Source organism: Gorilla gorilla, chromosome 10 (genome assembly GCF_029281585.2).
Source record: "Gorilla gorilla gorilla isolate KB3781 chromosome 10, NHGRI_mGorGor1-v2.1_pri, whole genome shotgun sequence".
NCBI lineage: Eukaryota > Metazoa > Chordata > Mammalia > Primates > Hominidae > Gorilla > Gorilla gorilla.
Window position 1 is genome coordinate 126,447,700 of NC_073234.2, and position 24,681 is coordinate 126,472,380.

At 51.5% G+C, this 24,681-nt stretch overlaps 1 protein-coding gene across 2 annotated transcripts in view; it reads left to right on the plus strand.

The window, feature by feature from the left end:
• Positions 1-974: 974 nt before the first annotated feature.
• Positions 975-24,681, plus strand: part of CUX2 (cut like homeobox 2) — a 317,720-nt gene continuing 294,013 nt past the window's right edge. The window contains exon 1 of one of the 2 annotated variants that reach the window (XM_031001066.3): positions 975-1,261. In XM_031001066.3, the coding sequence (XP_030856926.1) occupies positions 1,199-1,261 (63 nt within the window). In that variant the 5' untranslated portion in view covers positions 975-1,198. Of the gene's footprint in view, positions 1,262-1,817; positions 1,967-24,681 lie in introns of those variants that run through there. The other variant, XM_055359054.1, reaches the window with a different exon arrangement.

Sequence of the window (24,681 nt, forward strand, 5' to 3'; positions counted from 1 at the left end):
ATAATGATGATAACAACAGCAGAAACCTCCGAGGTTTTTAAGGATCCGGAGCCCCCACAGCAGGGGTAGGGCACCCTCAACAGTCATAACAATAAAACAAGCCCACTGGGGGAAAAGGCCCTCCAGAGGTTTGGTTCAGAACCAAATAACAAAACCTCTAATAATTATCATCACAGTAAAAGGGTTTCACCTTGCAAAGCTGTGGGGGAATCCCTATAATTGGGTTAAAGACCCCCCAAATAATAACAGAAATCCCTATTCCAAAGGACCTGAGGCCCCGCCCTCGGCCCCCGCCCGTAAAGAACCCTGAGCTACTACTCAGACGAAGCCCCCCTCCCCACCAATAATAATAATATAATGGCGCGGAAACTGTGGGCGGTGGTGGTGACATTTCCCACGATTCAGTGGCGCCCCCGGGCGGCTCCCACCCTCCCTCCGGCCGGCGCGTCTACGCAGCCCCAAGTGCTGGCTGCGACCCTCGGATCCCAAGCATATCTGGCGGAGGAGCGGCGGCAGCCCGAGGCACGTGTTGTGTGTGCTCCGATTGCAAAAGAAAAAAAAATGCATTTCAAACTATTAACTTTTTTTTAAGTGTGCAATGCCGGGAGCTGGGGGTAGACAGGTGCAAGCGGGGGTAGGCGCCCCGCGCGCCCGCCTCCCGCAGCGCCCCCTCCCAAACTTCCCTTTGCATTGATCAGCACGTTACGTCAATATTGATAAGTTTGCAAAAAGCCAAAGTCAAGTGCAATCGCGCGGCACACCGACCCCGGACTTGCGGGGGAGATGCAGCGAGCGCTCCGCGGGCCCGGGAGCCGGCGGCAGGCAGGGCAGCGGCGGCGCCGGCGCCTCTCGGAGAGGCTGCCTCCCCCCCACCCCTCCCCTCCCACCCCATCCCCGGCTGCCTCCCCCGGGCGGGCGCCGAGCTCCCCGCCCGGCGCGCTCCGCCCGCGCCCTCCGGGGGTCGGGGGGGCGCACGGCTCCCGGGCCCGTTGGCGGCGGCGGCGGCGGCGGCGCGGCGGCGGCGAGGGGCAGCGGGTGGCAGGAGGCCGGAGGGCGCCCGAGGGGCCCCGGGCCGCGGCGCTCAGGGCCCGGGCGGCCGGCGGCGGCCCCGGGGCTGGGGGGAGTCCAGCCCGGATATTGAGTGCAGCCATTGAGAAAAGCCAAACTCTTGTGTGTGCGCGTCTCGATAGCCCCCAAGATGGCCGCCAATGTGGGATCGATGTTTCAATATTGGAAGCGATTTGATCTACGGCGACTCCAGGTTAGTGCGGGCAGCGCCGGCCGCGCGGCCGTGGGGAGCCCCCGGGCGCGCCCTGGGCGCATTGGGGAGGTCCCCGGGCGGGCAGGCGGACGCCCTGGGGCGGCGGGCGGCGGCTGCCGGGGCTCGCCGGGGCTCGGCCGCCCGCTGCCCATCGATAGGTATTAGGAATTGATCTCGCCGCTGCTCTTTGTTCGGTTCAGTCATCGATTAGCTGCCGCGACCATGGAGAAGCGCTAGTGAGCCCTCGGTCGGCGGAGCGGCCGAGCGGCCAGGCGGCCGGGCGAGGAGCGGGGAAGGCAGGGGCTGCGGCCCCGGGCAGGGGGCTGCTGGCGGGACCCCCCGGCGGTCCCCCCTGAGCCGCACTTTGCGCGCCTCCCAACTTCGCGGCGCCCGGGGAGGCCGCGGAGCGCGCCGCTTGCCTGTCCGCACCCGGCTGGGGCTCCGGCGAGGGAGGGAGGGAGCTGGCGGGCAGGGAGGAGGAGGAGGAGAGGAGGAGGAGGAGGAGAGAGGAGGAGGGAGCCGGGGTTGGCGAGGAGGCGGCTCCGCGCCCCGCCGCTCGCCGGCACCTCAGCCTTCGCCGCCCGCTTGGCTGCGCAGCCCGGACGCGCCGCCACCCGGGGGCCGCCGCCGCCGCCGCCAGAGCCGCCGCCGCCGGACTGGCCGCCCGCGCCGGCAGACCTCTTCTCCTCGGGCCGGGGTCTTGGGGTTCGTCTTGCTTCTTGCCTTCCCCCCCCCACCCCTCCATCCCCTTCCCAAGTCTAGATGCAGACGGGCGGTGGAGGTGGGCCCGGGCGCTCGCAAGTTTGCGCTCCTGCCTCCAGGGCGGTGGAGAGCCGGGAGCGGCGCAGAGCAGGTGACTCCCAGCCCTCGGGCCCAAGGGAACTTTTAAATGAGAGATTTCCTCGCTTGTTCTGCCTCCTGCGTTTCTCTCCGCTGCTTCCCTCGTCTCCTCTCTCCCGTCTCTGCTTTTCTTCTGTTTCTTTCCTCTCTTCCCTGCTCTTTCTCTCTCCTTCCCTAGGGCGACTCTTCGAAACCCCATCACTTTCTCCCCATCCTCCCTTTGTGGGAATCTGTGTGCCTCCCCTAGATTTGGAGGTGTTCTCTGCGGACCCCCTAGGAGCCGGGGCTGGGAGGTGGAATCTCAGAGAACGCACCGTGGAGGCTCGGCTCCGGCCTCTGTTCTTTCCCGGAGTGCCCCGGACGCGCCTGGCAAGGCCCCCCAGCCTTGGAGTCTCGCAAAGTCTCGGCGGATGCGGCGGGGATCAGGGGCGGGAAAATGGTGCGGATAACAGGGCGGTTAGAGCATCCTGCCTTGACCGTGACATTCGCGGAAGAAGCGAGATCATCAGTCTGGAGATAAAAAGGGACCCACTTTTTTTTTTTTTTAATCCGCCGGCAAATCTCGTTAAGTTTCTTCTGATAAGTGGTTCCAGCACCCGCGCCTTCTCCCCGTCCTGGCTGCTTCCCAGTCCCCGTCCTTCCGAACGCCCCACTCCTCGCTCTCCCCCTCCCCCAAAGCCATTGAGCTGGGGAGAAAATCGGGGCACTGAGGCATGCAGTTAATAACTGCCGAGTGCCTTGCAATTCCGGGTCCGCACTCGAGTTGGGGCTACAGTTTGGTGGCCAACTGAGACGGGCAGGGCTGCGAGCTGTGCCTGCCGGCTTAAATGATGCTAAAGTGGCCTTTCTGGAAGAGTGGGGGTTATGGAGGCAGAGAGAGAGAGAGAGAATTGGGCAGCCACATTGGGCTTGGCACGAAGGCCAATGGTAATCGTATTCCCTGCTAATGTTTGTAAATGAGACCCGGGCACGGCTGGGGGACAGCGTCTTTATTTATGATTGATGTTCTGTAACATAAGGAATGACAAGAACGTGGCACACAAGAGGAGAGGAACCAGAAGGGCTGGCGAAAGCCCTTTGCAGGGTCCTATTGTTATTCTGGGCTGGAGAAAATTTCCGCGGCGAGATTTACAGCGCTGGTATTTGCTCCCGGTCGGCCGGAATGTCAGTTAACACAATTTTCATTAGATAACTCGTTTTCAATCCGGGGAGCTCGGGCTGCAGCCCGGGGAGAGGCAGGGGCTGGGTGCTGAGGGGAGGGTGCGGCTCCCGGGGGGCTAATGTCTGAGCTAGGGAGGTTGGAACCTCACTGTCTTCAGTCTTCTACCCAAGGGGTCTTTTGTGGAACGGTTGAGGTCACCCAAATCTTGATTCCAGCTGGACGCCCATTAATCTGGGAACCCTTTGTTAGGGTTTTAGAAGATGCATAGATGGAAAGCAAATTTGAACTGGAAAGGATAAAGGTAGGGGGTGGTGGAGGGGTTTGTTCAGGTGATGGGGAGATAGGACCCAGACCTCCCAGCCTACAGGGTGTATATGTGAAGGGGGGGGGGGGTTGTTCGTTAAAACAATGGCTGGTGTGTCTGGCACACAGGAGAAGGCTCTCAGGGAAGGGGGTAAACTCATTTACATCGATATTAAGTGGAGGGGGTGTCCCTGTGGGAGTTTGCAAGGCAGCACACTTCTAGAAAGCAGAGAAATAAACGTGGCAGCCGTGGCCGCGTGCAAACATTTTGGCCCTCCATCTGCCGCGTTCCCCACCCCCAGCCTGAAATCTTCAGCTGGTCCCCTGGCCAACAGGCCCGCAGTCCCCCACCCCCACCCCACCCCATATCCTCACTGATGGCATTTTTGTTGGAAGTGGATTAGGAGCCTAAGCACTTTGGCCTGGGATCCTCTCTTGTACATAATGCCAGTGACTCCTACGACACACTTTTATTTTCATTTTTTCCCCCTCCCCTACTTTCCTCTTATAGGGGAGATAGCCAGAAAGGAGAACTTCTGCCAGCTTTTTCTGAGATCCAGGTAGGAGAGGCAGGTCCCCGTGCCCAGCCCCAGGCAGCCGGAGAGCCGTGGTCCCGCGTCCCGAGGCTGAGCTGCCTGTGATGTGAGGAGGTGCGTGGCTTTCATTCCTGGCTGTTCAGGTTGAATGGTTTCTCGCAGCGTGGTTGCTGAGCATTAAAGTGGCCGAGGCAACATGGGCGGCCCCGTGTCCCCAGGCCATACCACGTCGCTGACGCCATACCGATCCTGGCAAGAAAGGTGACCTTGTACCAGCCCGGCGTCCAGCCCTCCGGAAACGTATATTTTTCAAAAATGGAAGCGTTCCAGTTATTATTCCTTCCAGCGCCGTCTCTGTACACAGCAGGGCTGTTTTCCTAGGCTGGAAGTCAGTCAACAACCTTAATGACTTTGGGCCGATGGTAAAGGTGATCTGACATGTGCCACCCTACTCCGGCACTCCTGAAACTACCTCCCCCAATCTTTGCTTCTTTTTTGCCTTTGCTGCTAGCAGCTCAGGAAATGAGAAGAAATAAAATTCCATCCAAAGATAATGCTAGGCATATTTCATTTGGTTATAAGATTGCTTTATGGTGAACATTACTAATGCAGTATTTTTTAATGGCTTTTCTGTGTATAGTCGTCGTAACCGGATTCATACCTTTATGATTTTCTTTTTCTGCTTAACTTTCTACTTTTTTTTACGATGCTCTGGGTCCAGTCTCCCATGCTGTCTTCCCGGACTCCAAAGAGGGTTAATTGAGCTAACAATGAGCTGGGGGGCACCCAGTCCAAATGAGGGTCCTCCGTCCAAATGCCCATCTGTGTTTCTGGGGAGAAAGGAGCTTGGCCAATAGGATTACATAGTACTGATTTGGGAGGAAGGGGCAAATTCTGCTTCGGGTGTCAGCAGTTGGGAGAAAGATCAACAGGATAAGCAAAGAGAGGCCGGACTTTTCCAAGGAGAAACTTCCGGGAACACTCAATCTCCTGGCGCAGGAGAGCAAGATGGTGCTTGATGGAATATTTTCCCCTGCTCAAAGTTTAGAAAAGAGCAGGGATGTGATTAAAATATTATAACCTTATGATATTCTGAAGTGCATAAATTTTACATATCAGCCACAGAGAGTTTAGACATCCATTAGAGCCTCTGACAGCTTGACTTATCTAAATGTGCTATCATTTAACAATGTGTCAAAATTCCTCTTTCTATAGATGACAGCAGTAAATAAGCTATCAGCCCTGTTGGCGGAATCCTAACTTTGGAAACTTCACCATAATAGAATTGCTGCCGAGGTCCAATTGCAGCCGAGGTGGGGAGCGTGAGTCCGCAGAGCTTGGCATGGCTCAGCCCCCTGAGAGGGGTTGGCATTAGGTGAAGACAGCTCTGAGAATAAGACAAACCCTTGGACTCTCTTCTAACTCCAGCCAGTGGGTGACCCCATTCCCTCTGCCTCTCCAAGTCCGTAGAACCCACACCCTGTGGCCCTTTTCTGCAGAAAGAGCTAGAAACAGGTGTTGAGAATTTATTTAAAGAACCCAGCAGCCTTTTCTGGGTATCCCAAAATTGTAGTTTCTCAACTTGACAGAGATTGCTTCCCAAAAACGGGCTCTCTCTTTGAATGCTAGAAGAAAAAACAAGCAACATCTCATCCCTCACTGGTTTTGCTGTTGGGGGTCTTGAAATTTCTTTTATTAATACTTGAATTCACTGTAGAAAATGGAGAAACCACGGACCAGCTAAAAGAAGCAAATAAGTGTCTCGGTGGGTTATTTCAGATGAGCACGGTGCTATTTTGACCAGAGGGAACAGCTTTTCTGATGGTGGTGGTGGTTTTTCTTTCTTTTACTTTTTCCTTATTTTTTTTTTTAAACTCTCCTGTTAAAAAGAGGATTCTATCTTCGAACTTGACATTCTGTCGTGGTAACCTTTCTTCCGGCAGATGGGATTTCAAACGTGAGCACCTTGGCTGGTGCTAAATATATGGTCCTGGATGATGGTAGACAAGGCTGCCCAGAAACTGTGGTTTTCTGTGCTGCTTCTGAAAGGGCTGAATTTCCGGTGGCTTCCTGGCTATCTAAGTCAAAGGCCGGGCCTGGCAGAGGTGAAGTATTGGAAGGGGACTCAGGTGGTGACCTGCCTTTGTTCCCGGCCTTGGGATTCAGGGTCCCATCTTCTGTTTGATATTTTTCCTCCGGGGGTGCTCGTTATTTATGATGGTGTCATATACTGGAGGGTGTCAGGGATGGTAGAGGTTGGCAGGGGGGAAGGACCCCAAGAACTGTATTCTGTGTGGCCTTTAGTGCTCCTGGGTGAATCATCCCACATCCCAAGTCTCCTGCTTCTTAACCCTTGAAGTCAGCTGGCTGTGCCCAACTTTGCTGTATGAGTTATTGTAAAGGTGAAGGATGCTGACACCTTTGTGGGTCACTTAAATGCATTATCTTCTTCTTTTTTGTCTTTTCAAGATGGAGTCTCGCTCTGCCACCCAGGCTGGAGTGCAGTGGTGCAATCTCAGCTCACTGCAACCTCCGCCTCCTGGGTTCACGTGATTCCCAAGTAGTTGGAACTATAGGCGCACGCCACCACGCCTGGCTAATTTTTGTATTTTTAGTAGAGACGGGGTTTTGCAGTGTTGACCAGGCTGGTCTTGAAGTCCTGACCTCAAATGATCCTCCAGCCTCGGCCTCTTAAAGTGCTGGGATTACAAGTGTGGTGGACCTTGGGCCCCTCCCCTTCTTTCTCCATAGCGGTCATGGTGGTGGGGCTATTGACCTTTTAAGCAATATTTTTGAAACAAAAAATTATGTCTAGGATGGAGTTATTTGGTTTCTAAGCCTCAATGAGCCCTTCACCAAAATGGCTTGTAGTGTTTTGGAGGATGTAGACATTATATTCCTATCATGGCCCAGGCGAGGTGGCTCATGCCTATAATCCCAGCACTTTGGCAGGCTGAGGCGGGAGGATTGCTTGAGGCCAGGAGTTTGAGACCAGCCTGGGCAACATAGTGATACCCCTTCTCTACAAAAAATAAAAAAATTAGCTGGACACGGTGGCACCTGCCTGCAGTCCCAGATACTCAGGAGGCTGAGGTGGGAGGATTGCTTGAGCCCAGGAGGTGGAGGCTGCACTGAGCTATGATCATACCATTGCACTCCAGCCTGAGCAACTGAGCAAGACCCTGTTTAAAAAAGAAACGGAAAAAAATATACTCCTATCATGTTTAGATTAAAATTCAAATTCCTTTCCCCTGACAGATCCCCCAGGATCTGCCCCATTCTCTCAATCTCTCTGGCTCCCTCTCCAACCACTGTCCCGCAGCGGCCTTCTCTTTGTCCCACAAACACATCAAGCACATCCCCACCTCAGGGCCTTTGCATGTATGCTTTCCTCTGCCTGCGACCCTTTTCCTCCCATCTCCCTGTGGTTGGCTCCTTCATCTCTTTCATTCTGAGCCCAAATGTCGTGACCACTCAGCCTAAAGAAAACTAAAGAAGCTTCCACCACTGTTTCCCCACTGTAATATGCAGATGTGCTCTCATATTGCTAAGGACATCCCAGAAGGTTTTGACCATAGAACCCTCTCAGGGTATGGTCTCTCTCTACACATGCTAGGTTTACCATCAGATGGGGCCAACCTTTCTATAGAGTTGGATAATAATACACCGGGCTTCGTGGGCCATAAGCCTCCACTCTGCCATTAGCATGAAACAGCCACAAGGAGAATGAATGGACGTGGCTGTGTTCCAATAAAACTTTATTTATACAAACAGGCAGGGGGCCGGTTTTGGCCTGAGAGCTGTAGTTTGCCTGCCCTGGGTCTACTGGTCTATGTCATGGCTGTCATATATAGGCTGTGGCATGGCTGAAATTTTAACTTTTCAGTTAAGAGTATTAAAGTGGATCAAACTCAGTTCCCAAAACTTGTTCTTGACCCTTTCCCTCCAGAGAGAAGCATGAAGAGTCAGAGCAGTGAGAGGCCCCTGCCTGGCTTCAAATCCTGGCTCCATCACCTACTAGCTGTGTGACCTTGGATGAGTCACTTAACCTCTCCAAGCCTTACTTTCTTTGTCTTTAAATGGGACTAATAATAGTCTCCGCCTTCTAGGTTGTTCAGGAAGAGCAAACGACTTTGAACATGAAAGTGTTTAGCACAGTGTGGGGCACACAGTTGCTGCCCTGTGAATCTGAGTGACTTCCTATTGTCATTGGTATTTTTAGAGTATGAGAGGAGAAAACCAAATAAACAGCAGCGGCTGGAACTTGCTGGCCTTGCAGGCTGTTTTAGAGATTTCTGAGCAAGTTTTCTCTTCTCTCTTACTCCATTGGGGGTTTACTATATTAGTATTGTACTAATATTACATGTAGTATCTTATATTTTGGGAGCTCTGACCACAGAAATTGCAGACGGGGAGCTATGTCTGGCCCATGGATGTGTCTGTCTAGATTAGTGAGATATTTAAAAACACTTTTGTGTAAGTTGTCAGCATTTAAAACACAAGAGATTTACCTAAGATATCTAGGTGACCAGTGTCCCCTGAAAATCAGGAGCTCTGGCCACTATGGGCAGGTCCAATGGAGAAGGGGAGTGGAGACCTGGGAGGGACATTTCCAGGCAGAGGGAACACCCAGTGCCAGGGCCCTGTGCCAGGGGTCCTCAGTGGGTCAGGCCAGCTGTCGGGGTCCTGAGGAGGGTCTTCTCTGTAGTTCAAGGCCACAGGCTGCACCTTCCCAGTGCCTAGTTCCAGAAGAGGCTGCATTTCCAGAACAAATGAAAGGCTCCTGACCAACGCATGAAGAAACCTGGTTAGTAGGGTTCAGAGCCTGCTGTCTCTGCTTCTTCCGAGGAGCCCACACCCCCAAAAGTGGGCCTGTGGCTGTCCCCCGAAACCCCTCCGGAGCACACCCCAGCCTCTGCCAGTCTTCAGTTCAGCCCAATGAAACAGCAGTTCCAGGATATGCATTTGTCATTAAAAAGAAAGAAAGAGAGAAATCAATCCTTCGGCCTCTTTGGCCTGAGCTGGTCGTCTGCCCAGAGACACTGGGGGGCCCAACGGTGCTTAAGACTCTGTGAGCCGCCGTCGCTCAAGCTGGATGAGGTAAATGGCTCCCGGGGAACCATTATGGTCGATTGACTTGCCCAGCCGCCGGTGTGGACTGTGGGTGCTGCGGATCCGGAGACCACAGGGGTCACAGGGGCCGCCAGTCCAGGGCAGATTTCCCTGAGTGGGGCCATCACTCCTAGGCCTTGCTGCTACAGACGCCTGTGAGTGTCTGTCATCTGCTACGAGTGTCTGTGGGTGCAGGTGTCCCAGGGGATGTGGTGTGAGCTGCAGAATCAAGCCCTACACCCTCCACCCCCAAAGACTACCTGGACTCTGGAGCCAGCAGGCCTCGGTTCAAATCCCAGCTCTGCCACTTACCAGCTGTGTGACCTTGGATGAGTCACTTAACCTTTCTGAGCCTCACTTTTCTCATATATAAAATGGGGATAATAGTAGTAGCCACCTCCTTAAGAATTGTTGTGAGGACTTTTATTATTATTTTTTTGAGACGGGGTCTCAGTCTGTCACCCAGGCTGGAGTGCAACGGTGCCGTCAGGGCTCACTGCAGCCTCAACCTTCTAGGCTCAGATGATCCTCCCATCTCAGCCTCCCAAGTAGCTGGGATTATAGGTGCACCGCCACCACGCCTGGCTTTTTTTTTTTTTTTTTTTTAACGTAGAAGTGGAGGTCTCACCATGCTACCCAGGCTAGTCTCGAACTCCTAAGCTCAAGTGATTCTCCCAACTCAACCTCTCAAAGTGCTGGGATTATAGGTGTGAGCCACCGTGCCCAGCCTGTTTTGAGGATTAAGTGAGTTAATGCATATTAAGTGCTGAGATCCATGCCCAGCACATTGAAACATGATATAATGTTAAAGTGAATAATAATTGCTATTATCCTTCACTCCAGAACTGTACATTCACCACTCATGGTATAAATAATTATATATAAAAAAAAATACAATAACTAATAATTACATATTAAAGATGATATAGTAAGCAAGGAAGGCAAGGTGCCAGCTCTCTCAGAGCCCACAGGCCACGGGACGAGTGGATGCACATGCCATTTCACAGACGGGCAAGGGGAGTAGATTCCGAGACAGCATATGGCAAAGGAATTGCCTGGGTCTGGACCTCAGGGGATGCTTCCTGGAAGAAATGACCCTTCTGTTGAGATCTCAAGGACAAGGTTAGGGAAAAGCATCTCAGAAGAGGGAACAGCATTTGCGGAGACCCCGAGAAGGGTGGAAGAATTGTGCCTCCAAGGAACTGAAGAAAGCAGTATGGCCGGGAGAAGATTCTGAGCAGGTTACTGGGCCTGTCTCATTCTCACTTTTGCCACCTGCCAATGAGGAGTAGGGATGGAGGATATAATATGACACTGCATGGTGGCCGGGTGCGGTGGCTCATGCCTGTAATCCTAGCACTTTGGGAGGATGAGGCGGGCAGATCATTTGAGGCCAGGCGTTTGAGACCAGCCTGGCCAATATGGTGAAACCTCTTCCCTACTAAAAATGCAAGAATTAGCCAGGTGCGGTGGCTCAAGGCTGTAATCCCAGCACTCCGGGAGGTACCATTGCTACACCCATCTTCAGATGAGAAGACTATGCCTCTGAAAGGGGAAATAACTTGCCCAAGGACACATATCTAGGAAGAAAGAAGTAGAGCTAGGATTTGAATCCTAGTTGCCCTGTGCATACTCACGAGATAGAAATGGTAGTAGGAGAAAGGGCATTCCATGAGAATGCATCTTGCCCATCTTCGACTTCAGGGAGCGTGATAGGACCCGTGCTGCGCTGGAAATCCATCCCATAGCTGGCCCAGCCAGGGGCAGAGTGCAGCAGAAATTCTGGCACAGACTCGTACCTGGGACACACGGGACCCCTCTGCTAACTCCATGGTAGTCTAGGAGCTTCCGTCAACCAAACAACCTTCCTTCTGTCCTTCTGTCCTCTCTCCTTCACACTGGCTCCCTCCGGCAGGTGCAGGCATTGACCCTTACAAATCTCTTTGCCATATAACCCTGCCTTCAAGTCTGTTTCTTGTCCCACAGGAAAGAAGAAATAGGATTGGGACATCTGCATAAGGCTCTCAGGGTGTAGGAGACGCTCCGTTGAGGTCGCTGTCATGTCTTGGGGGAGGCTGGGGAGCTGTCACTCCCAGCACTGTCTCTTTCCTGGTTGCCTGTCCTTACTTGCCCTCAGGCTTTAGGATCCCCTCATCCTATCCCCCTCCCATCCCCTGTCATTCTCCCCCTCTTTATTCAAGCCCCCGTGGCCTCCTTGCTGTGCCTCAAACAAGCCAAGCATGTCCCAGCCTCAGGGTTTTGGCACTTACTGTTCCCTCTCTCTCAGACAATTTCCAAACACCTCCCTTCAGTTAGTTCGGTCCTTTGCTTGAATACCACCTCCTCAGAGAAGTCCTCCTTGACTTCTCTTTCCAAATCAGCTCCCCTCTCCTCACTCTGCCTCACCTGATGTGATAATATTTATTTGTATATTTATTTGTTCGTTTGTTTACTGTCTGCCTCCCTCTCTGGGGAGGGCAGGGACATAGTAAGTGCTCAATAAATATTTGATTGATGGGGTGGCTGAATCCACAGGAGGGATGAGGTAGGGGGCAGTTGCCCCTCGACTTCACCTTGAGGGGCAGTCTTGGGGGACCCTTGGCTGCTTCACCCCTCACTGGCTCTTGAAAGTTGCTGGGAATTGGGCACCGGCCTCAGGCCTGTGGCAAATGAGGGTTTGTTTACCTTTAGCTCCATCAGTCTCGCCTTAGGGTGACCTCAATTCCAACCTGGGAGGCAGCTCCCATCTAATTAGTATATCTATTTATTAATTGCTGGAAGGCTGCAGGCCATAAGCGATGATTTGGTGGCCTCAGCCATAGAGAGCTGAAAGCATCCCTACAGCCTGTGAGGTGGCTGTCATCCAGGACACAAGACAGCCAGTTAATGTCCTCGGACCCGGGTGACATTCCTGACACTGATTCCCAGGCCCACTGGATCATCCCAACAGGCATGAGAAAGCGGCCTGGGTCTCTGGACAGTGATCCCAGGGTTGAGGGGCTTTCTTTCCCACCATGCGCAGGGACCCCTTGTTTATAATCGGGGGGAGACCCATCTTTCCTTCTTTGGCTGGGCCCCAGTTTTTCTATCTAGAATGGAGCATCCCTGGTTTGTTGAGACAGGTCATTTATTCATTTGATGAGCATTATTCAGCCCCAGCTATGTGTCCCAAGCTGCCTGAGGTGTTGGGAGTGTAGCACAGAACAAAACAGACCAAGTCCTGCCCTCATAAAGCTTCTACTTCATAATCATTTGGAGGTAGAACTACTTTTCTTCAAGGATCGTGAGAAGTAGAAAGTGACAGCTCCATATAGACACTTGGCCTAGGGCTGGGCATGTTGTGAGCCTTTCCTAATGGTGATTATTATTAATTGCTATTTATTATCTTTATTAGCAATTGTTATTATTATCTTTCTTAAAATGGGAGGGCATTTCCTGCTGAATTTCAGTTGCCTTGGGAGCTGCACCTGCAATGATGGGAGCTGGGCTCGGAGCAGTCAGATCTTGCTTCAGACCCCGGTCTTGCCACTTCCTCACTGAGAGGCTTTCGGCAACTCCCCAGTTTTGTAAGCCTCAGCTTCCTCATCTGTAAAATGGGACTGAAACACAGCCCCTACCTCATAGGGACATTGAGATTTGATTTGATGCAGAGCCCATAACACACACTTGGGACACCATCATTCCCCAGTAAACAAGAGTGACTAGTATTACCTTTATTATTATTGCCATCATTGTTGTTTGTCATTCACCTCCAGGCCCTCACTGCTCAGCTCAGTGGTGCCCAAATCTGGGTGGAGCCTAGAGATTCGTTTGCAGTATTAGCTGCTCAGGTATCAGATGAGAGAAGCTCACCTGAACTCCAGCCAGGTGCAGGAACCCCCACCACACCCTGTAAGGACAGGAATCTAACCTGGGTCTTCCTCCCAGCCCAGCCCACCCGGAGCCAGCAGCCAGGTGCGCTGGCTCTTTGCAGAGAAGCTTGGGACAGGAGGTCAGGCCTCCCTGCATGCCGCTTGGCAGGGCTTAGCAAGGCTAGGCCTGGCTTTGTGGGTCAGAAGACAGCTTGCGGAGAGACCAGTGCAGGCCTGGGATTTCTTTAACAAATGGCGCCTGCACTCTTACTGCAATGCCAGCCAGTGTTCACAGCCCTTTGTATTGTCTTATTTTTAATTCCCACAGCAACTTTATGAAGGGAAAACTATGACCATTCCCATTTTACAGATGAGCAGAGTGAGGCACAGAAGGCTCAGTCCCTGGCTACATTGCCAGGAAGCGGCCCAGCCTGGACTTGAACCCAAGACCCAGGGCTGTTGGCCACCCGTGTTCCTGCTCTGGACTCACTAATGGCCAAAGGTGCCCCTCCCAGGACTGATGGCTGTCTCACGCCACTGCCGAGGTCCCCCCATCTACAATCACTATGTCAGTATTTTTCTCTTTATGCTTTATTTTTATTTTTATTTTTTGAGACAGAGTCTGGCTCTGTCGCCCAGGCTGGAGTGCAGTGGTGCAATCTTGGCTTACTGCAACCTCTGCCTCCCAGGTTCAAGCAATTCTCCTGCCTCAGCCTCCCAAGTAGCTGGGATTACAAGCGTGCGCCACCATGCCTGGCTGATTTTTGTATTTTCAGTAGAGACGGTTTCACCACGTCGGCCAGGCTGGTCTTGAATTCGTGACCTCATGTGATCTGCCTGCCTCGGCCTCCCACAGTGCTGGGATTGCAGGCGTGAGCCACCACACCCGACCCCTTGCTGTTCTTTTTAAAAACCTCTGAAGATACCTTGCCACTGTCAACTCATGGAAATGGATTTGGGCCCCAAAGCCTGAGAAGCATGGGTCGGGGGAAGGTGAGAGAAAGCTCCCGGTTCCCAGCGTGTCTCCCAGCCTGGAGAATGAGCACCACCCGGCCATCCATCCCCGGCCCCCGCTGGGTCCCGGAGCCGCGTGGCGCGCCCTGTTGTCCGGCCTGCATTCCGCGAGATGGAATTCTCGGCTGGGGCTGATAATAAGCAGGTATTGATTGCTGCCGTGGTCATTATCAAGATTTATTTAGTCAATATGGCCTCCCCGGTCAATAAATCATGTCGTTGATAAAGAAGGAAGGAGATAGACTTGTAGCCTTTATTTAAAAAGTTTTTTAGATTTTTTTTTAAAGTCAAGTCCAGCCCTCCTTTGTGTGGCTGTACCAGCCACACTCTACAGTTCACGTTTTTACCTTATAAGCTCTTTCTTTCCATGGCAGACCTTATGCTCATTGCTCTGACTCCAAGAAGCAAGGACTTGGGGCTGGGGCTAGGGCTGGAGAATGGTCCCTGACCTTTGTTCTTTCATTGAATCCTCCCAGCATCCCTTGGGGCAGGCTCTGGTGTTACCCTATTCTGCAGCTGAGGCTACTGAGGCCCAGGGAGGTTCATTTACTAGCCCAAGGTCACACAAGACTCGAACTCAGACAGTCCGGCCAGAGTCTTTGCTCTGAATCTGACATTCATCCATCAAATAGAAGGTATTTCTTGAGCACGTGCTATAGGCCCCGCACAATGCCAGCTGCTGGGTGTGGAAGGGCAAGCTAAACAAATAAATGTGTAATGACAGAAATAGAAAAAATGGAGGAAAGAGCGCTGAAATCACATGGAGGGGCCGCCTGTTTATTTAGGGTGATGATGGAGGCCCACACTGGGTAGGTGACATTTAGGCTGAGACCTGAACCATGAAGAGGAGCTGTGCAGGCACAGTTCAGGCAGGGGAGCTCACAGCTCCAGGAGGAGCCTGTGCAAAGGCCCTGAGATGGGACTCAGCTTGGAAAGTCCTGGAACCAAAGGGAGGCCAGTGATGCTAGAGAGGGGAGAAGAGGGGAGGGAGAGAAGTCGCAGGGAGAGGTGGTTACTGCTCACGCAGGCCCTTTTAGACCACGGTAGTGGCTGGATTCCTTTGAATTCTATTATCATGGAAGTGGGAAGATACTGAGGGTCTAAAACGGGAGAAACGAGATCCAATTGATGTTTGGCTCCCGCTGGGTTCAGCCTGATAGGAAACATTGAAGGGAGGGAGGGGACGTTTGGAAAATAGGCAAAGGAGAGCATCTGTGATGAACTGGATGTTGTCATCTCTGCCCAGAGAGGAGTTCTTCGTGGTGGGAAGCCTTTGGGCACGCAAACGTTTCGAGGACTAGCACTCTACAGCATTGTGGGAGTGGAGAGATTGCCATGGGAACATGCCTGGTACCCCCAGCAAGGTGGGAGCTGTGCTTCCTTGGTAAGGGTATGGCTGGTTTTCTGTGTGAGTGGCCAGCAGGTGTGGATTTGTAGGCTTTTAGCGGCAGGCATGCAGTGGGCAAGGGGCGCCTTCTCCTCTCCTGGACATAGAGCTGGTGCAAGGAGGGTCATGGGGGATTGGGTTATGTTCTGAGAAGGGCCCTTTGCCCAGTGGTCTCTGTGGGCACTATTACCAGTGTGTTTCCAGGTGCCACTTATTAGGAAAGGCCATAAAAAGATGAGGTGACTAAGACGGCGTGGCTGTAGAGCCCGGGCCACATGCAGGTGTTCTGTCCCAGGGGGTTGTGTGCTGACTTTCATATATGGGGATGCTGTTAGGTGTAAGAGAGGTTGAATGTCTACCTGGGGGACTGCAGGGGATGTGGGCTGGAGTATGGAATAAAGAGAACTTTTTCACCTTTTAGTTTTGTCTAATCTGTGAGCACCTGTGGACTGGAAGTAGCAGGGGTTGGGGGATCACCTCTTTATCATCCATCATCCACCACCCACCCAACATTGTCTTAGCTACTCATTCATAAATCTGCTCTCTCATCCACTGTATCCATCCACCTAACACTTTATCCAGCTGTACTTCCCCATTTCGTACTGATTTTAACTATCCATCCATCTGTCCACTCATCCATCCATCCATGAATCCATCCATCTATCCATCCATGAATCCTTCCATCCATCCATCCATGAATTCATCCATCCATGAATTCATCCATCCATCCATCCACCCATCCACGAATTCCTCCACCCATCCACCCACCCATTCATCTATCCATTCATCCACTTAGCCACCCAGCAACCTTCTCATCCACCCATCCACATATTTGTGCATCCAACAAAAATCCCTTCCTCCATGCATGCATCCATCCAACATCTACTCAGCCAACACTAGGAATGTAAAGATGAAAAGAAAGCAGTACCTGTTCTTAAGAATGCTTTAGATTGGTGGAGGAGTCAACTGTAGTGAAATAACCCCAAAATGACATAATTAGCACAGTAATCAGAGGCTGTACACAGAGCTGTGGGGAACAAGAGGGGAGACAAACACTGGCCCTGCAGGCCTGTGAGGTTGGTGAGGGCTGCTGGAGAGGGTTCTAGACTTGGGACGTGTAGTTCTCCCCTCCTTCCCCATCTGGATTCAGTGATGTTCTCTAGCCTAGGTAGAGGGTGGGTGGTCTCAGAGGGCAGCCTGCCTTCAAGGAGACACCACAGGAACCATGGTCACCAAACCCTGGATGGGCCCGGGAAGGACCAAGCTCTGTCCTGTAGCAGATTGGAGCCCAGCAAGGTCTTTTTGAGAGAGACTTTTTTGGGCAAGGGGGATGTTCTGTGACCAAGGAGGTGGACAAGGCAGATCATCAGGTCTGCCACTAGGACAGGGGCTCCCTGGTTTTACTGTTCAGTGCAGATTAGCAGCCCCTAACCTCTGCATGGTGCTTGGAGCCTGTCAGAAATGGTTCCACCCACCTATGCTGTTGGACCACCTCCCATTCTGCAGAGGAGGAAACTGAGGCAAAAGGGTATATGAAGGAAGGCAGGGCAGAGAAACCCTTCGCCTACACCCTCCTCTCCTGCTCAGCCACATTTATAGAGCATCTGGCTCACACTGTATCTCCATTTCTGTATCTCCCACCTACCCTGCTGCTTCCCCCACAGAGCCCCCTCTTGGCCCTCCTGATACTACATTCTCTTCATTTTCCTCCTACCTCTTGCCGCCACTTCCCTGTTTCTTTTCAGACCCATCCTCCTCTGACTGGCCTCTAATTATGTTGGTCCTTTCAAGGTCCATCTCTTCTCACTCTGTGCCCTGACCCTGTGTGACCTCATCTGTATCCATAACATGACTGCCTCCCAGCTCTCCAGTCCCTGCCTCTGGGTGTAAAACCTCTCTGTACAACAGCCTTCTTGACATTTCTTTCTTTCTTTTTAAGCCACTTTATTTGACTTTTCTTGAATGTCTGTCTCAAAGATGTCTCCAGGTCAAGACGTTCAAAACCTAATTTTCCTCTCCATTGTAGGGTCTTCATCTTAGGGATGGCTCCATCTGGGTCTACAGGACAGAAACCTGGGAGCTACCCTGATTACCTCCCTCTCCTGTATGCCCCCTATGTCCAGTTCATCACTAAATCCTGGGGATTTACCTCCTAGATACCTCCTGCATCCCATCTCCTACCTCCATCTCCACCATCGTCACTTGGACCCATGCCCCCATTGCCTCTCCCGCTGGACTTTGGTCTCCTAATTTCTTCCTTTGCTGACTCTGGCTTCTCCACTCTTTTGACCACAGCAGCAAGTGAGGTTATTAAAAACTTGTTAAGAATTTTTTAATAGAAGTTTAGGAAGAAGAATTTCCAGGGGACGATGAAGAGAGGTTGGTTAATGGGTACAAACATACAATTAGATAGAAGGAATACATTCTAATGTTTGATAGCAGAGCAGGGTGACTATAGTTAACAGCAGTGTATTGTGTATTTCAAAATTGCTAGAAGAGAGGACTTGGAATGTTTCCAGTACCTGGGTGATGGATATCCTAAATACCCTGACTTGATCATTACACATTCTACGCATGTAACAAAATATTACATGTACCTCATAAATATATACAAATATTATGTATCAATTAAAAATGCATTTTGTTTTAAAAAGTACCATTTCCAATGGCCCTCCATTGCCTTTGAGGTGAAAGCCTCAATGTAACTAACCTTCCATGCTCAGCATGGACTGGTCACTGCCCTCTGTTCTTGGTTTATAGTGTCGTTCAAGTCTTCTATTTTCTTGTTGATTTTCTGTCTAGTTGTTCTTTGCACTGTTGAAAGTGGGGTGTTGAAGTCTCCAACTGTTGTTAAATTGTCTATTTCTCCATTTCTGTCAATTTTTGCTTCATATATTTTAGTGTTCTATTAGGTGCATATATACATTTATAATTGTTATCTCTTCGTGACAGATTGGCCCTTTTATTTAGCAAAGGTCCTTCTTTCCCTAGTAACTTTTGTTTGTTTGTTTGTTTTAGAGTCTATTTTGTCTGATATTGGTATAGTTACTCCCAGTTTCTTATGGTGGCTGTTTGCATTATATATCTTTTTGTATCCTTTAATTTTCCATCTGTTCATGCCTTTGAATCTAAAGCATGTCTCCTATAGACAACATATAGTTGGATCATGTTTTTTATTCAGTCTGAAAAACTCTGCTCTTTGATTGGGTTGTTTAATCCATTCATATTTAATGTTATTATTGCTATGGTAGAATTTATGTCTGCCATTTTGCTTTTTGTTTTCTATATCTTTTTGTTCCTCTATTTCTCTTTTACTACTTTCTTTTGCATTGAGTGAATATTCTCTAATGTAGCATTTTAATTAGTGAGGTTTTTTTTAACTATATTATTTGAGGATTTTCTTAGTGGTTTGCACTAGGGTTTACCATATATATTGTAACTTATAGGAATCAAGTTCAGATTTATAGCAGTGTAATTTCAGCATGCCTTTCATTCTTTTTTAATCGACACATTACAATTGTACATGCACCCTCTGTTCTTGATCCTGAGCCACATTCCCTATGCTGGCCATGTTCCAGTCACACGTGTCTTCTTTGTTTCCCCGGCACCATAGCCCCCATGGGTGACCTGCTCTCTCTGCCTGCGACACTCTTCCCATACTTCTTCCCATCAACTCCTCCCTGATCCTTGGAGCTTACTCAATATCACTTCCTTGGGGCAGCTGCCTGCTCCACCTTGTATGGCCCCATGAGGCTGTGCACCCCAACTTTACAGCACTTACCATAGCAGGTGTCAGACATAGCTCTGTGGGTTACTGATGAACACTGGCCTCCCTCTGTGGATTGTCATCACCATGAGGGTATAGAGCAGCTTGTCCCCAGAACTGAGCAGCAGAGGGCAGAGCACATAGTAGGCCCTCAAAAAAAAATCAGTCAAACAAACAAACAGGGATGGATGTGAGTGTGATGTGAGTGTAATGTGAGTGAATGTGAGTGTATTTGTATACTTACGTGTGTATGTCTGCATCTTTGTGGGTACATATCTTTGAGTGTGTTTGTGGGTCTTTTAATTTTTGTGTCTGTGTCTTTGTATGTGTATCTTAGTGTGTTTCTGTGTGTGTGTCTTTGTATCTGTGTTTTTCTGAGTATGTCTCTGAATGTGTGCCTGTGTATCTGCATCCACATGTGGGGATCTGTGTGTGTGTGTCACTGTGTGTCTTTGTTTATTTGTGTACCTTAGTATGTCTGTGTATGTGTTTGTGTGCTCATGCTCCCAGGCAGAACTTCTTTCAACATCTCCTTGCCATGCAGTTGTATTCTGTCTAGTTTGGTGTGGCATTTAATGACTTCCCCAAAGCTAAGCATGGCCACTGCAGAGTTGATCTCACTGTGATGGAGGTGATAAGGGCATGTGGGGCCAGTGGCAGGCACTGCCTCCCCAGGATTGCCTGCTGTACCTGCTGAAGCTCCCCCACCCCCACCTTCATCCCTTTGAGGGGAAAACCCCAGACGGGTAGCTAGGTGCAGGGGCAAAGCAGGGTTCTTGCCGAACAGACTGGCTCTGCTCTTGCCAGATACATGAGGCCGCCAGAGGACTGCTCAGTGCCTCAGTTTTCTCATCTGCAAAATGGGGGTAGCAAAAATAATCCCCTCATAGCATCTCCACATGGAGGAAATGAGCGCCTGAACATGCAGGGCCCAGCACGGCGCCTGGCACATACCAGGGGCTCCAGAAATGTGATTTTGTTTCTCGTGCTTGCTCCCCGGTGGCTCTTGCCCCAGCAGTGGGAGAGTGATTTTCCACTAAGTCCCACTAATGACAAGAAACGGTCTTCCTTCAAGGGGGCCCTTTCCCAGTGTCATCTCTGGGGCCATCCAAGGGCTCTAGTGAAAGCAAAATCCTAACCCACTTAATGCTGAGATGTTCAGAGGCCTCCCATGGACACACAGCATTTCCCCAGCAGAGATGGGATTTAGCCCCAAGAGTATTCTATGAATCTGCCACGTACTTCCATAGTCTCCATCCTTAGCATTCTGTCTCACTATCTCCGCTTCTACATCCTCCATACTCCTCACACTTGCCAGCATTGCATTTTCTGTTTCCTCTGCCTGGAACACCATTCACATTGCTCTTCGTGGGCCCCGGCCCTCTTTCCCTGACTCTGCGCTGGGTTGGATGTCTTCTTTTAGGTCTCACTTGGACATCCCTGGCCTGGGCTGCTTTCCGTGTTTCCAGATGATTCCCCAGTTCCTTGTTGGTCTCCCCTATCAGACGGTGAACTCATTACCATACATTAAAGCTACAGTACTTGGCATGGTGATTGGTAAACATTGAATGCCTGGTGGCCTGATGAGAGGTCACCTTTTAAAAACTCAGAGCCGGGCGCAGTGGCTCACGCCTGTAATCCTAACGCTTTGGGAGGCCACGGCGGGTGGATCATCTGAGGTCAGGAGTTCGAGACCAGCCTGGCCAATGTGGCGAAACCTGTCTCTACTAAAAATACAAAAATTAGCCAGGCATGGTGGCACACGCCTGTAATCCCAGCTACTCAGGAGGCTGAGGCAGGAGAATTGCTTGAACCCAGGAGGTGGAGGTTGCAATGAGCCGAGATCGCACCACTGCACTCCAGCCTGGGTGACAGAGCAAGACTCCATCTCAAAACAAAAACAAAAACAAAAACAAAAAACAGATTCCTGGCTTTCTCTTCAGTGTGAGAGCTGGCATCCCCGGGCCTGCATTTCACACAGGGCTGGGTTCTGGGGGTGTGGGTTTCCCATTTTGCAAAACCTCTGCTGAGCCCAGGCCTCCCTGTGCAGCTTTCAGTGTGGCCCTCATATAAGCATGTGAGTTATAATAGCAGCCTCACCCTAGGCATTAGCTGTGCCGACTTTGTGACTGGTGTGGAGATGACTCTGCCTTCTCTGGCCTCAGTATAGCCATTCCAGATAATGGGCAGAATTTACATGACCTTTCAGCAATGAGAGCAGCTCAGAAGAGCTTTTTAAATTTTTTTTAATTTTATTTTTATTTATTTCTAGTTTAAGAAGCACTTGCCAAGGGTGGCTATGTGACTCTAAGTACTTTCTAAGTACCATCATTTAGTGGTTTAATTCCCATCACAATTCTATGGTGCAGACATTCTTTTTTGAGATGGAGTCTCACTCTGTCACCAAGGCTGGAGTGCAGTGGTGTGATCTTGGCTCACGGCAGCCTCAGCCTCCCGGCTTCAAGAGATTCTCTCACATCAGCCTCCTGAGTAGCTAGAACTACAGGCGCACACCACCACGCCCGCCTAATTTTTGTATTTTTAGTAGAGACGAAGTTTCACCATGTTGGCCAGGCTGGTCTTGAACTCCTGACCTCAGGCGATCCACCTCCCTCAGCCTCCCAAAGTGCTGGGATTACAGGCATGAGCCACCACACCCGGCCCTAGACACTCTTAATATTCCCATTTTGCAGAGGAGGAAGCTGAGGCACAGAAAGGTTAAGTGACTTGTGCAAGGCCACACAGCAGAGCCAGGCAGTCTGACTCCACAGTCCATGTTCGTACGCTCTCCTGTCTCTTGTTATTTCTCTTTACTATGCAAAGCAGAGACTGTGTATCATTGGGACAGGGCTACTACATGTCCAGGTTCCCTCTTTTCTCCCCAGAAGCTGCTGTATGTGCAGATTGGCCTCATAAAGGTCTAATGTGATGGTGGGTGGCTCTTGGTGGACCATGTTGTCTGGCAGGAGTGGGGGCCTGGGCCCAAATTACTGGGACAAGCATCAGGGATGTCAGAGTCCCAGGGGCCACCGTCAGAGCTGGTCACCATAGCAGCAGACACTGGGGGACGAGGCCGATTTCCTGTCCTTCCTATCCTGGGGTAGCTGGACCCTGGGACCCTCGGGCCAGCAGCCTGGAAGTCGCTCTGAGGCGGCCCCAGCCCTCGGAGGACATCCTCTCCAGCCTCCGCGAGCAAGGGGGTTGGTCCCACGGCCCTTGGCCTACTTTGTGAAATTCATCTCTGGAAAAAAATTATTCTCCGAGCAGAGCAGAGCATCTTGGCATATCACAGTGGGTGAGGCCTGCTGAGGCCGTCTGCCTCCCTGGAGGGGGCGAGGAGAGAAACCAAGGCCCAGCTCCTGCCTCCCGCCTGGCCCCCAAGGTGGGGCGCCTGAGGAAGGCGGCCCCCCTTCCCCCAGCCCCCGGAGCTTGTGCGACTGCCTCAGCGGTCCCATCGGCGCACGTTTCCTGTCCCCTGCCTAGGATGGCACCCCTAGAAGGTTGGGGCTGGCCCAGCCTCCCTACAGGTAAGTAGGCTTGAGCCAGAGGATAATTTGTTTCTGTGGGATGTATCGATGAGCTGCCCTAATTAGGCACCTTGCTAATGAGAATCAAACCACTTCGCTGGGAGTCGGGCTGATCGCAGCCTAGCTCTGCCGTGAAGCAGCCATGGTCCTGAGCAGGCCACTTAGCCGCGTGGCTCTCAGTGCTATCTTCTGTAACACGGGGCTTCCTGCGTTCTTTCCCCTCCACAGCTAGATTGTTTGCTATGCCCCTGGAGACCTCGGGGGGCTGTTGAGATCCGAGGCAAAAGGCGGAGGCCAATTGTGGCTTTCTTTGGGTGTTCTTGTCACTGGTGGACAGATCCATGGATGTGTTTCTCATGCCGGCCTCTTGGATGGATCTGTCAGGGAAGGAGGATGCTAGAGATGAGGACTGTTCTTAACATGTGTGACTGCATGTGTCTCTGTAAACGCAGCAGTCATTTGTTGCTGGGTAGCAAGCCACCCCAAACTTAGTGGACAGAAACAACTCTTGTATACCTGATTCTGTGGGCTGGAATTAGGACGGAGCCCAGTTGGTTCAGCTTGTCCCCACTCCATGATAGCTGTGGCTTCATCTGGGCAGATTCAACATTTGAGGGTAATTTGACAACTCCCACATCTGGCAATTGATGCTGGCTGTTGGCTGGAACCTCAGCTACCTGTGGGAACCCCAGTTTATGGCCTCTCTGCACGGTCTCTCTGTGTGTGCTCCTTTGGGCTTCCTCACAGCATGGTGGCTGGGTTCCGAGAGGGAACATCCTGAGAGAGCCAGGTGGAAGTGAAGGTGTTTTCATGCTCTTGCCTTGCAAGTTGCTAGTATCACTTCCATCTACTCTGCTGACTGGGGCAGTAACAAAGGTGGGCCCAGGTTCAAAGGGAGGAGGTCGTAGATCCCACCACTGGGTGGAAGGAGTGTCAAGGTCACCTTGCAGGAAGCCTTGGTGGCGAGGGATGTTATGGCAGCCATCTTTAGAAAAGACAGTTGGCTACAGTGAGGGTGATGGTGGTGGTGATTCAGGTGACTCAGGCTGGTTGTGACAGGCTGTAAAGGGAGCCAGTGCGGCAGGAAGTGGCTGAGCAGGAGAGTAGATGTGACAGGAGGTTGTGTGAGGTGAGTTGGTGTGACAGGAAGTAGCCAAGTAGGGAGTGGGTGTGACAGGAGGATGTGTGGGGGAATGAGTGTAACAAGAAGTGGCCAAGCTGGAATGGTTGTGACAAGAGGTTGTGTGAGGGAATTCAGTGTGACAGGAGATTGTGTTGGGGAGTGAGTGTGACAGGAAGTGGCCAAGTAGGGAGTGAGTGTGACAGAAAATGGCCAAGCTGCAATGGTTGTGACGGGAGGTTGTGTGAAGAGAGTGAGTATGACAGGAAATGGCCTGAGCTGCAGTGGGTGTGATAGGAAGTGGCCCAGTAGCAAGTAAGTGTGACAAGAAATCGTGTGGGGGAGTCAGTATGACAGGAAGTTACCAAACTGGAGTGGATGTTACAGGAAGCTGTGTGAGGGCAATGGGTGTGGCAGGAGATTATGTGAGGGAAGTTAGTGGGACAGAGACGGCTATGTGAGTGGAGTGGAGTGGGTGTGACAGGAAGTGGCCACTGGAGATCTGGCTTTGTCTGCCATGATAGAAGTGGGCCTGCCAGTGACAGGGCCCTAGATGCTGACAGCACCACCTTTCCTTGCTTTCCAAGCTGCCCTCTTGAGGGCCTCAGGGTGACCAGGCCGATTCCAACGTGGGGACCCAGGCCTCCTTACACGGGCCCCATCTTTCTCCCTGCCCTAGCCTCCACCATCTTCCTGTCTTCCTGTGGGCCCCTCGCTCCCCACTTCTGCCAGCAGCCTCCCCTTCTGCCAGAAAGAGTGACTCCCACCTCAACAGCCTGGAAGCACTCCAACTACCGTACTT